Source organism: Vanellus vanellus (assembly GCF_965231255.1).
Source record: "Vanellus vanellus genome assembly, chromosome: 5".
Lineage (NCBI taxonomy): Eukaryota > Metazoa > Chordata > Aves > Charadriiformes > Charadriidae > Vanellus > Vanellus vanellus.
In genome coordinates, this window is record NC_138910.1 from 21,809,945 (window position 1) to 21,822,672 (window position 12,728).

The 12,728-nt window shown below is 35.7% G+C and overlaps 1 protein-coding gene across 4 annotated transcripts in view; it reads right to left on the bottom strand.

Moving 5' to 3' along the window:
* LOC309672013 (sodium channel protein type 1 subunit alpha) overlaps positions 1-12,728 on the bottom strand; it is a gene marked incomplete at both ends in the record, with an annotated part of 554,434 nt that overhangs the window by 511,906 nt on the left and 29,800 nt on the right. For all 4 annotated transcript variants that reach the window (XM_082483408.1, XM_082483409.1, XM_082483411.1 and 1 more), the window contains 5 exons: positions 1,724-2,005; positions 2,274-2,396; positions 7,432-7,605; positions 8,912-9,066; positions 10,981-11,098. In XM_082483408.1, coding sequence (XP_082339534.1) covers positions 1,724-2,005; positions 2,274-2,396; positions 7,432-7,605; positions 8,912-9,066; positions 10,981-11,098 — 852 coding nt within the window. The remainder of the gene's footprint in view (positions 1-1,723; positions 2,006-2,273; positions 2,397-7,431; positions 7,606-8,911; positions 9,067-10,980; positions 11,099-12,728) is intronic.

The following is a 12,728-nucleotide window of genomic DNA, read 5'->3' on the forward strand; positions in this document are numbered from 1 at the left end:
TATCTTATATCCAATCTAAATCTACCCTCTTTCAGTTTAAAACTGTTGCCCTTTCTCCTGTCACTACAGGCTTTGGTAAACATTTTTTCTCCGTCTTTCTTATAAACCCCCTTTATAGATCAAAAGGCCACAATAGGGTCACCCTGGAGCCTTCTCTTCTCCAGGCTGAACAACCCCAGCTCTCTCAGCCTTTCTTCATATGAAAGGTGTTCCAGCCCTCTGATCTTTTTCTTGACCCCCCCCTCTAAGAGGTCCATTTATTTCTTGTACTGGTGGGGTCTCATGAGAGTGGAGTGGAGGGAGAGAATCACTTCCCTCAATCTGTTGGCCACACTTCTTGTTATGCAGCCCAGGACATGATTGGCTTTCTGGGCTGCAAGCACACATTGCTGCCTCATGTCCAATTTTTTGTCCACCAGTATCCCCAAGTCCTTCTCTGCAGGGCTGCTCTCAATCCATTCATCCTCCAGTCTGTACTGATACTGCTGGGGACTGCTCTCACCCAGGTGCAGGACCTTGCACGTGGCCTTGTTGAATTTCATGAAGTTCTCATAGGCCCACTCCTCAAGTCTGCCGAAGTCCCTCAGACTCAGGCATCCCATCCCTCTAAGTGTATCAACTGCACTGCTCAGCTAGGTGTCGTCTGCAAACTGCTGAGGGTCCACTTCATTCCACTATCTATGTCATCGATGCAGCTATTAAATAGTATTGGTTCCAGCGCAGACCCTTGAGAGACACACTTGTTACTGATTTCCACTTGGACATTAAGCCACTGACTGTAAGACTTTCAACACAGCCATCCAGCCAATTCCTTAGCCATCTAAGTGGGCCTTCCATCAAACCTACTCCTGTGAGCTATGATATTAAGTAAACACAGCGTAGCAAAGGTATGTTTACTGGAAACATTTCATAGCTGAGCCATTCTATGCAAGCTATGTTACAAAAGCTAAAAGCACCGCTGTCCTCTACACTGGTAATTTAGGCAATTGCCTAGTGCTATTTAGCAATAGCTGTTACTCCTTGGAGCAATCAGACGGTAGCCTGCTAGCACAATACTAATTACCAGTTGAAGATTTATAAAGACAGATAAATTACCAAGTTCTTACAAGTCCAAGTATTTTCCCAGAAGCAAGTGGTCAAGTCAACCCGATTAGTAAATTCTGCAACTGCTCATCTAGAGTTTAAAAACAAGCTAAAAACTATCTCCAAAAAACCCACTTGACAATAATAGACAATGACTGGCCTGGGACTCATAAGAATAATAAAAAGGGAAAGAAAAAGTGAATTCAAAAACTTTTGCTAAATCAATAGTTGGCTCTCTTTTTGTTTGAAGATCAGATGAGCCCTAGAACATATCTATTTGACTACCACAGTAAAAATCTAAGTGAACATGCCTTAACAGATCAAGCAAATAAAAGAAAATAATTCCTAGCTGCATTTTTTTTTAATAGATACTGTATTTCTGTAGAACTTGAAAAGGTACTAGCACTTGGGTGCAAAGGAACTTTATATCCACCTGGTATTACTCCTCTTCCCAAATGGCCATAGAATGTATCAGATTTTTACTGTAAGCAATATAAATTAGCTTCATAGAACACAATTATAAAATCAAATCTCATATCCATTAATATATTTTAAATTAACACTGAAAATTATGGAATTAATTGTTACTGCTACAAAACTTAAAACTGGAAAATTAATTTATCAAAATTTATACACTTACTACTTGAAGCAGAGAAAGATAACCAGCTCCAACATTATCAAAGTTTACTTTCACATTTTTCCACCGAACATCCCCAGCAGTGACCATAAGATTTTTACACGCAGTTACATTATCAACTTCCTCTGGTGGGAATTCGTCACCAGTTGTGGTGTTAACACAACGATAGAACTTGCCAGCAAACAAATTTACTCCCATAATGCTGAAAACTAGCCAGAACGTAAGACAAACCAGAAGTACATTCATAATAGAGGGGATTGCTCCAGTAAGAGCATTCACAACCACCTAGTAAATAAACACAGAAAAAAAAACTTTTTAAAAACAATATACAGAGCAGCAAAAAGATATTTTTTTCAAATATAGCAAAATATTTAATGTAAAACAGTAAAATACATAAAACTGAAGCCAACAGAAAAAGAATAACATATGTAATACAACCAAACATGTTGCTGTTGGCCTTGAAAACAGACACGTAGTTCAGTGTTCCTCTGTGATTTTATAATTAGGCATACTTTTACGGATTTGTTTTACATACTATTTCTTTTTTTCTTACCCTCATGCCTTCAAAGCGCGACAAAGCTCTTAGAGGTCTCAAAGCTCTTAATGTTCGGAGGGATTTAATTGCACTGAGTTCTGAGAAACCAAGGGCATAAGCTACTAAGCTAACCAAGGAGACCTAGAGGAAACGAAACAAAACAAAACAAAGTAACCTTTTTTTTTTAATAGCCTCACAATACCAAATGTGATTCCTAGAGGGAGAAAACTTTGATCTGGATATCAGAAAAAAATTCATAAGAACACTAACTTTCTAGCAGGAACAAATAAAAAAGAACAAAAAATTTTAAAAAAATCAATAGAACATTGTGTGTAAATTTCAGGATAGTTTAAACAACAAGAGAGCTTAATGTCTGGAATCTTCATCACAGACAGAGTGCTAGTTAGAAGAATGCACATCATACCTGTGCAAAATCAAGGGCAATCTGGACAAAAACACAAACAGAATTACAACAGAGTTACTAATCTAATTGAGAACTATGACGTGTTGTCTCTTCAGAATACTGCAATCTGGATATTTAAAAATTGTAGCATCAAGCACAAGACAAAAATCTACGTTTAACCTCCATTTGGCAAAAAGCCCTGTTTCTGGTGTTTGAAGTTCAAAACTGGAGTAAAAATTCTAAGTCAAAGAATGACCAAGAAGGTAGCAGCTATGTCTTAGAGTTATCAGAGTATCAAAATGGATTAAACATTATAAAATACATAGACAATGAGGAGAAAATGGCTAACTTTTTATGCCTTTTAAACAGAGCATGTAATGTTTTAATAAAATCAGGGGTGATTTTAGAAAATCAAAACACAATGTTTTTTGTAAATCACACAAACTAGATGAAAACCAAATTAACTCAGGGAACAACACACGTGCAATATATAAAATACGAGTCAGTGGTCACTACAATGCTTTATCATGGATGACTATATACTTGTATTTATGAAATAACCCATCTAAAACTTCAGATAATTCAGCTGCTGAAGTAACTTTAATTAGGCCACATAGTTCAAGAGAAGAAAATTTCATTTAAAAAAAGAGAAAAAGAAAACAAGGAGAAGAACCAGAAAAAAAGAACACATTCACTGGGTGGAATGACCTCTGTTTATGCCACCAATCTGATTTCTATACAAACTCAACTATCATACTCAGTTTCAGAAGACTGTTCCTTCTTTAAATTCAAATGCTAGACAAACATTTATCACAGCATTAATCCATATGAATCCATCAAGACCTTAAGATCATTACACCTTACTTTTATAATTCTAGAGATATAGAGAAAATCTGTTTCAAGTATTCCTGTCAGATAACCGTATTTTCTTAGATAATGCGGTTATTATATCTGCATATTTACACTGCAAGAAATCCTCTTCCTGCAAGATTTGCACATCTCTACTTAATGATGCCATAATTTTATCTTTCTTTCGAAACTAAAATACAATTTAATTTATTGCTTTTTTCTGCTTTCTTTTTTGGAGGGGAGAAAGAAAAGGGGGGATAGTTCATCTCAACACATGCTGCTGATGGTAATTAAAGCTTAATTTTTTTTGTAACATTTGTGGATGTGTGTGCATGTGCATACAAGCACTTTTTCTTTTTTTTTTCCTTTTTTTTGGTAAATAAACAATTTTATCCTCTTCCTTATGTATGATCATGGTTTGGACAACTCCTGATGCCAGCTCTGAACTTTCTTCCACATATAAAAGTGCTAACTGTAACATTTCTGTGATGTAATATTAGAAAATAATATTATATACTTTCATCAATACGGTAAATTCAAAACGTGTGTTGTACCAAAATGAAGGGAAAATGTAAAAAACAGACTAATGATACATGTGAGACAGAATCCACCCTCGGCACCACTTCAGCTTTCTGTTCTTATAACTACCAAATAGGGGATTTGCAAAAAAGCACATTGTTAATGTAAGGCTGAAGCATCTTACTTTGGATTTGTTAAACTGCTTGTATTTTGGACAATTAATGTGCCTTGAGATTTATTTCCTCTTTTAACATTATTACTCTGTGGAAGAGAGGGTCTAATCCACAACAATTTTTGAAACCTTCAGTACAGCTGGATTAACAGCTCAAAACCAGATTGCTCTGCTGTTTCTGGTGAGAGTCAATGACTTGTGTCCCCACTGAATCTTCTACTCCAGATGGCTGTCTCCTGTTGCATTTACACATGAGGAAGCCTTATGCAGATTTCTCTCCTCTAAGGGTAGTTCAAACAAGCTGTTAAACACTGCATAATCCCGTGTTTGTTCCTTCTCATTATACCCTTTGAACTTGCACATGGAAGGCTGAGCAAAACCAGCATTTGATAGAACAAGAGGAAATGGCTTCAAGTTGTGCCAAGGGGAGTTTGGATCGGATATTAGGAAGAATTTCTTTACTGAAAGGGTCATCAGACATTGGAATGCGTTACCCAGGGCAGTGGAGGAGTCCCCATCCCTGGGCATATCTAAGGGTCGTGTAGATCTAGTGTTCAGGGACACGGTTTAGTGGTGGGTTTGTCAGTGTTAGGTTAATGATTGGACAAGATGATCTTACAGGTCTTTTCCAATCTAGGAGATTCTGTGATTTTGCAAACACCGTGAACATCACAACGGGTAAGATTTTCTGTTTGTATGCTGTAAGTTCTTTCCAAACAGGAGACAGCTGGAGAATTTAGACCAATGGGTATAGAACAGTTTGCCTAAAAAGATCCTGTAAAATGTTGCCTCACCGTGAAACACTTAGAATGGTACTGGTATGGCAAATTTGTACAATGTTTAGCTGGATAAAGGCATAGGACAGGAAGATAAAGCAACAATAGATTCAAACTGTTGAGGGCAGCACACTGCCTGTTACCTAAACCAACAGGTAAAATGCCAATAGTAGGAGAAAGAGTTAAAGTTGCTTGCTACTAACTGAAAACAATAACAAGTAAATCTGGCATAAGATCAGAAAAAGCTAAGCAGAGCACCATTGACTTTTTCAGGGGGATGGGTGGGGGCCAGGGGGAGGAGTGGGTTTACAATACAGGTGGTCAAACACTGGAAACAGATTGCCAAGATAGGTGGCTAGAATCTCCATTCAAAACTGGGTATCACCCTGAGCAATCTAATCTAACCTTGAAGTGAGAACTAATTTCTAAACTGGCCCTGCTTTCAGCAAGGAGCTAGACCACAAAACCTCCAAAGGTGCCTTCCAACCTAAATTATTCTATGATATGCTGCTATAGGTCATAAGATGTAGGCATTCCACGCAAGAGATGAAGATGGCTATATGAAAGCACTGAAATCACTAAAAAGAAGAATAGCCCATACCTATCCATATGGAGCTATGGTATGCTTTGCTGAGGAGAATTTCTCTCAAACACAATTCAAGATCAAGCTTTCACAATACAAGCTTGTACGAAGACACTACTTCTGAATACTTCTTAAATGGTAATACATTTATTTATTTATTATTTTATTACATTTTCACAAATGGCAACTCTAATGGACACACCAAAATGCAAATTTAAGTATCACAAGAATCTGGAAACATACTATCTTGGAATCCTAACAGGAAATGAGACTAAAGCATGGCATTGACAATTCTATGCAAAGAAGACAAAATCCACCTAGATGATTGCTGCTGATTTCCCATTAATTATAAAATTGTCATACTTTTTCATCTAACATTTGAGCTACAATAAATAAAGCACCCCAACAAAGAGAAGTCTACAGCATCCATAAAGAAAGTGAATATAAAAAAAAAAAAAATTATTCAGGCTCACTCAAAGACAGTCTTTTTTTCCTTTGCCTTGTTGAGGGTATCTTGTTTTGCAGAATTTAATCTTAAGGAAAGGGGAGAACTTCTTACACTTACAAAGTTTCTTAGAGATTCATACACCTCTTCTGGGAATACATGTTGACTTCATATTTATGTGTAAGTATATATTGGGTGTTCACAACAGAAGGAATGGAAAGGACATAAAAGGAGAAAGCTAAATTGCTTTTCCCAGAAAAAACATATGTTATATTTCATTTCACTGAGTTAGCCCAGTTTTCAGAATAGGGATTCTGCGCATCTGCCCCATAACTGATGCTAAAAAGAGAAGCACTGTTAAATACGGAAGACAGGTAACAAACACTACTTCTGCATTTCCCTCCAAGAAAGTATTTAAAAAAGATCATTAGGTAGGTTTCAATTCTATTGGTAGGGGACAAAATTTCTGTCCTAGATTCCAGATTCCATTTGATTAATAGTTTTGCCCTATCCTTTTGTTGAATTTTGACTCAAATGCCTATGCAAAGAGAAAGAACTCCTTTGCAAGAACATATCATGCAATGTCACTAATTTCGTTAATTTCTCTGGAGTGCAATTTCAACACTACTTTTTACCGTAATCACTGAAAAACATTAATTCTGTCACCTAAAACTTGGCTTTTTTTCTGTTATAGGAATTCAGAATTCAGAGAGGCAACAAGAGGCATTCTCTATGATCGGAGACAGAGCCAAACAAAATCAAAATAATTGCAGCTTCCAAAAAAGAATCTTTAGAAAGTCATATGTCAAGGAAAAGTGGAAGAGTTGCACTGAAATTAGCCTTGCAACCTAATAGACAGTAAGCACCATAACTATCAAAATGAGGATTGCAAATGAACAATTCCCACCTTTTTATATTGATACATAGTCCATCACTTCTCATTTTCCTCAATCCTTCTCTTTACTCCAATTGCTGCCTCCTTGCCCCCACCCCTCCTCTTTTGCTCTTGTCTTGATTTCCTGATACCATTCTCCCCTGCACGTCTTTGCCAGTGATTCATTAAGCTCAGGATCAACTGTGCTACCTCAACCCCATGAGCTTGCTTACATTTCCCTTTCCTGTCTGTGTCTGCTTCCTCCTTGTTCTCTGTAACCAAATCCAGAAGACTGAAGTCCAATCAGCTGATAGTTCTCACTCATTGGTTAGGACCCAGTGCAATAAAACACAGCCAGAACACACAGAATCAATGATAGCATAAATATAAATAGCAGATTTAGTTACTTACTGAATAATTACAATGGAATCTTATTCACTGGTATGTCATTTTCTGTTCTTTTATATTTTTCACTGTATATATATCAGATTGGAGTTACACAAAAGGACCTGCCTAAACAACAGAAACAGGCTACTTAGAAACTATGGTACCTACATCAACAATCAGGAAGTCCAGCCAGCACCAAGCATTAGTGAAATAAGTTTGAAAACCATAGGCCACCCATTTTAGCACCATTTCCAGAATAAAGACGTAAGTGAAGATTTTATCAGCATATTCCAGTATGATTTTTATAGTCTTGCGCTGTTCATTATATATATCTTCAAAAGCCTGTGAAAAACAGGTTGCATATAGGTTAGATATTCATAGGTCTTTGCAAACTACAAATTAAGCCAAAAGAACTGAATTAAAAATTGCAAAGTAAAATCCCTTTCAATTTTAGATGTTTTACCTTGAAAAGCCAGCATGAGCAGAGATTACAATTGCATTCTTTCTGAGTTTTAGATTTTATCATTGCTGGTAATGGAATTACAATACAATGACTGAAGTTGTCAACAAGGTTTTCAGAAATTTCAGTAATACTTAACACAGAATTACAACGTGTCACCCTGAAAAGCCCAGTCAAGCTCAGTCAGAAGGCAGTCTCCCGATTATAATAAAGTCATCAGTTGGACTCAATGATCTTAAAGGTCTTCTCCAACCTAAACATTTCTTATGATGATTCTATAACAAAGGTGAAAAAGGAGCTACAGTGACTAAATATTATGTCACTGCTGATCTTTCCTGAATTCCAATATTGGGTGTTGGTGGCAAGGTTTTGGTAGCAGGATGCTGCAGGGCTGGCCACTGTGAGAAGAGGCCACGGGCTGCCCTGTGCCGGCTCCACAATGGACCCACCACAGGAAACAGCTAAGCCCGTCACTGAAGCTGGTGGTGCCTCTGGGAATACATATTTAAGAAAGGGCAAAACACCACATGGTAGCATGAGAACTGAAGAAAAAAGTGAGAGAAATTACCCTGCAAACATCAAGGTCAGAAGGAAGGGATATGGTGCTTCGGGTGCTGGAGCAGAGATAGTGACAGTATATACTAAATCCTATGTCAAATCAACAACCAAACAAAACCAACCCAATATTTAGTAGCTGTATGAAGGACTAAATGTCACCAAGAATAGTATAAAGGAATTCAAGGACTCACAGACCTTGAACAGTGTAGAAATACTTAAACTAAAACTAAAGCAAAAAAATTAACAGCACATTATGAATTCATAATATCTGTACTCCTTTTGGGGACAATTTACAGCAGAATAATTGTTTCAGTTATTGCATACAGTTAATTTTGTATGATTTTTGTAATTTCTTAAACAAGATTTTTAGTGTAATCCTTTTCATAAGCACACTCGCACAGACATATCACCTTGTATTCACCAAAAATTCATCTGCAGAATGTTATTTGACAGCAGAATTTTAATGGATTATTTTAGATGCACTACCCAAAACATTCTGGGAATTTAGTTTCAAGCCCTCTTTCAAACTAACCTTGTATTTTTTTCTTAATGGTCACAGATGTGTTAGAATACTGTCTTTGATAAAACATTTTTACAGGTACTGTTTCTATGGGTGTATGTTCTACTTACCAGAGCACCACTGCTGAGAAGAATCATGAAGACAATGAATGTTTCAAACCAGTTGTGTTCTACTATCTTGTAGCAGGTTTTTCGAAGGTTCCACCAGATTCTTCCTTTTGTGCTTTCCATACTGCCTTTACAGCATTTAAACTTCTGTATACAGCCTAATAATACAATGAAAAATTGTTATACAGTAGATTTTCCATTATCCTGAAAAAGCAAAATCACTCTTAACTAGCTCCTGTTTCATGAGGTAGTGTGCACTTCAAATCACTGTATGCTACTTAAAGCATCCTTACCTTCTCGATTTGATACTTTGGATGTAGGAAAACTTGCATGTACACAATTTTTCTACCACCCTGATGCTACATCAAGGTTAGAATCAAAAGGAGTCATCTAACTGAGCTAATTTTCATTTATAAACACATTTTTAAAGATTATTTTTCATTTATATACAGATAATCAGAGAACATATGAGAATTGTCAGGGAGTAGAAACGAAGAACACAAACACATAGCAACTTTCACATGAACAAGTTCAAGAGTACAGCAGCTTCTTGTAAGAGTACTTTTGTGTCTCAGCTAAGGTTCAAATAAATCACACAGATGTCAACACCTGTTATTTTATTATATTGAGGAATGACCTCTGCTTTAAGGCTTGGCTAAGGATACCTCTTTCACGACATAAACTACTAATTTAACTGGAGATTGTGAGACCTTCGCCATGTGGTACAGACTTGTGGCTACCATCCACAGAATTCTGCCTCACCTAGGAGAGCTCCTTACCTTATCATGGGGCCTCAAGGCACAGTTCTCAATGAACCTCAGTATCTGCCCAGCTAATAGTCTCCTTATTTCTTTAAAAACGATTACTCACAAAGAAACAGAACTAAGTTTAAAAGATTTTAATGGCTTTCAAAATCAGTATTCTAGTTTTCCTGCGACTATCATTAAGTTTATATGTTGCAAGTAAGTTACACTGTATTTCTCCTGCTCAGATAAAACAGCTACTGCTGTGAAAAGCATTATTTACCTTAACTTCAACTACTCAAAATGCCTACATTATGGAAATATTAATTTCATGCCAAAGGATTGGCAGACATCACATAAGGAAGAATTACAGCGAAAAATTATTTGAGAAGTGTACTTTCATTTTCATTTTTTAATTTTTTAATCAAGAGCTCAATATATTCAATATAGCCCCACATTCCAAAACAATTCTGTTTTTTTAAAGATGCGTGAAATAATATTTCAAAGGACAATAGCCCTAGCTTAAGTCAAAGATGTCTTCATAACAGTAAATCAAAAATTGTGGATAGGATAGGAGAGTTAATCCTGGAACATATTTTGGTTTGAATGATTTCACTCATGACTTAAGGAAAGTAAAATCTGTAATATCACAAAAATGGAAAATACATTGCTATACAGTAAATTTCAGTAGTCCCCTAAAGGACATAGCTATACAGAACTAAATAAATGGAAACTTATAAGGACATGCAAGTATGCTGTTAAGATTTCTTTACTTGAATAAAAACATAGTATCTCATTCACCTGTCACATCCCACATTATATTTATGCATCCCCTTCCCCATTAATGGTGTAATGTCAAGATAATAACTCCATTGAGTCAAACTTTCCAAGATTTGAATCATCCACTGGATTGCTTTCTAGCACTATGAAGGGACCATGGGTAATCACATGGTCCCTGGTTTGAATTTCTCAGTGGAGTAAACCTGGTGTAGAGTTTGGTCTCGCAGATTTCACTAATGAGAATGTCACTTAAACCAACAGGATTACAGATTGTTGAGAATCAGTTTATAGAATTGTACCTCGAGTTTATTTTAAAATACTATAAATGATCACATACATGCATATTTAACTTTGCATCATGCAAATGGCTCCACAGACTTCAGCACAACTATCTACAACAGGCAAAACTATCCGTATCACAAGACTTGACAAACTAGATCTGGGACTGTTGTAGCAGATAGCTTCCTTAAACTGCCCATGCTTGTTGCAAACAACTGAAGTATAACTGCTAACCCCAAATCTTATTTCCATACCTTCTGTAAAACATACCTTCTGTAAAGCATGCCTGGAGCTCTGATGCTTTTTCTGGTTCAGTTTCAGCTTTTTCTTCTCCAAAAAGAGCTAAATTAACTGTACTTCCTTCAGATGAGCTAGAAAAATGTAGCTTCTGAAAACAAAATTCAATAACAGTTATACTTTACTAATATTTACATTTTTAGAACTGTAATTAACTTTAAGCATGCAACATTGTGTGCAAGTAATAAGAACATTTGTCACCAGAAATACACACAAACATCCACACATAGCAGTCAATGCTGTTGAAATGTGCATAAATCATCCACTTTCTACCTAGAGATTGCAAGGCTTATCACATAATCTTTCACGGAATTTCAGAATTTGTGGTCTAAATATAGTACAGTGTTATCATTCATCAAAGTTTACTACTAACAAGTAGATTTTCTGATACATATTCTATTCATTTTGCTTTCTACTATGATTTTCTTACTATAATTTCTCTTGCTACATTTTAAACCAATACCAGTTATACTGTATACTCTAAGATGATACATGTTGGTAGCTACTTTCATCAGAGCAATGTCCTCAACCTAAAGACAGTAAATCCAGACAGCAAAAAACTATAAATTGTGAACTGTCGGGGTAAACTGTCCAAAGGAGAAAACGTAGCAGATTTTTAAGGACTGATTTTAATTCAGTGCCCATTATTCATAATATAAAAATAAAGGAAATGAATTATCAGTTCTTTTTCATTTAAACATCTTAAACATCAGTATGATGGAAGCTAACAACTTCTGGCATATATGACAATTTATAATAAAATTTAGTTAATTTGACCACAGATAGAATCATAGAATGGTTAGAGTTGGAAGGGACCTTAAAGATCATTTAGTTCCAACTGCCCTACCATGGGCAGGGACACCTTCCACTAGACTAGGATAATTTAGTTATTTTTCATTTTAAGATCATTCTTACTATCTAAACTGGAAAATGCTAAAGTAAAACCAGGATTAATATGAAATCTTTTTTCAGATGTGAATTTGAACATTAATCTCAACACATTCATAAAACAAATTAAGCCTGCTCTATCTTAACTCATAACCATATGAACACCTTTTATGCTTTTTCATATATACTGATAAGTTTCAAAAAGGAAAAAGTATGATAAATACATTTCAACTGGCATTAATTTGCATTCTTTTTTGACAATGCACATATGTATTACATTGTGCATTCTGAAACTACCCATTACTCTGGTACACATACCTGTACAGTTAACACCCAGAAAAAAAGGTTCTTTTTTGTTTTAATAATTAAAATTACATAGGTCACATTAATATGAAAAAAATACTAATAAAAGAATAACCCTTAATTTATTTTTTATTTTGTAATCTGCACGTGTATTGCAAAAATCCATAGTCTGGAGATTTTAAAGGAAGATGCGGTGTCCTGTACACTTAATCTGAGTATGAGTACCAAACTAAGTCAAAGCAGTTTTGGTGACTGCATTCTCTGACATTTTACAATGTTATTATCAAGAAGTATATAACATCAACAATGAATTCACACAACTAAATGTCTGTAGGGAATGATGTAAGCACACTTTGTAAACTAGCCTCAGTTCCGTAGAATTAACACAATTTCCATTAATTTAGCTAGACTTGCACAATTAGGAGACATTTAAGATATAAAAGCAGACGAGTTACAGGCACTAACCAATCAAGCTATGTTTACACTTCAATTGCAAGATGTGAAAGGACAAAATTATTTTAGGTAATAAA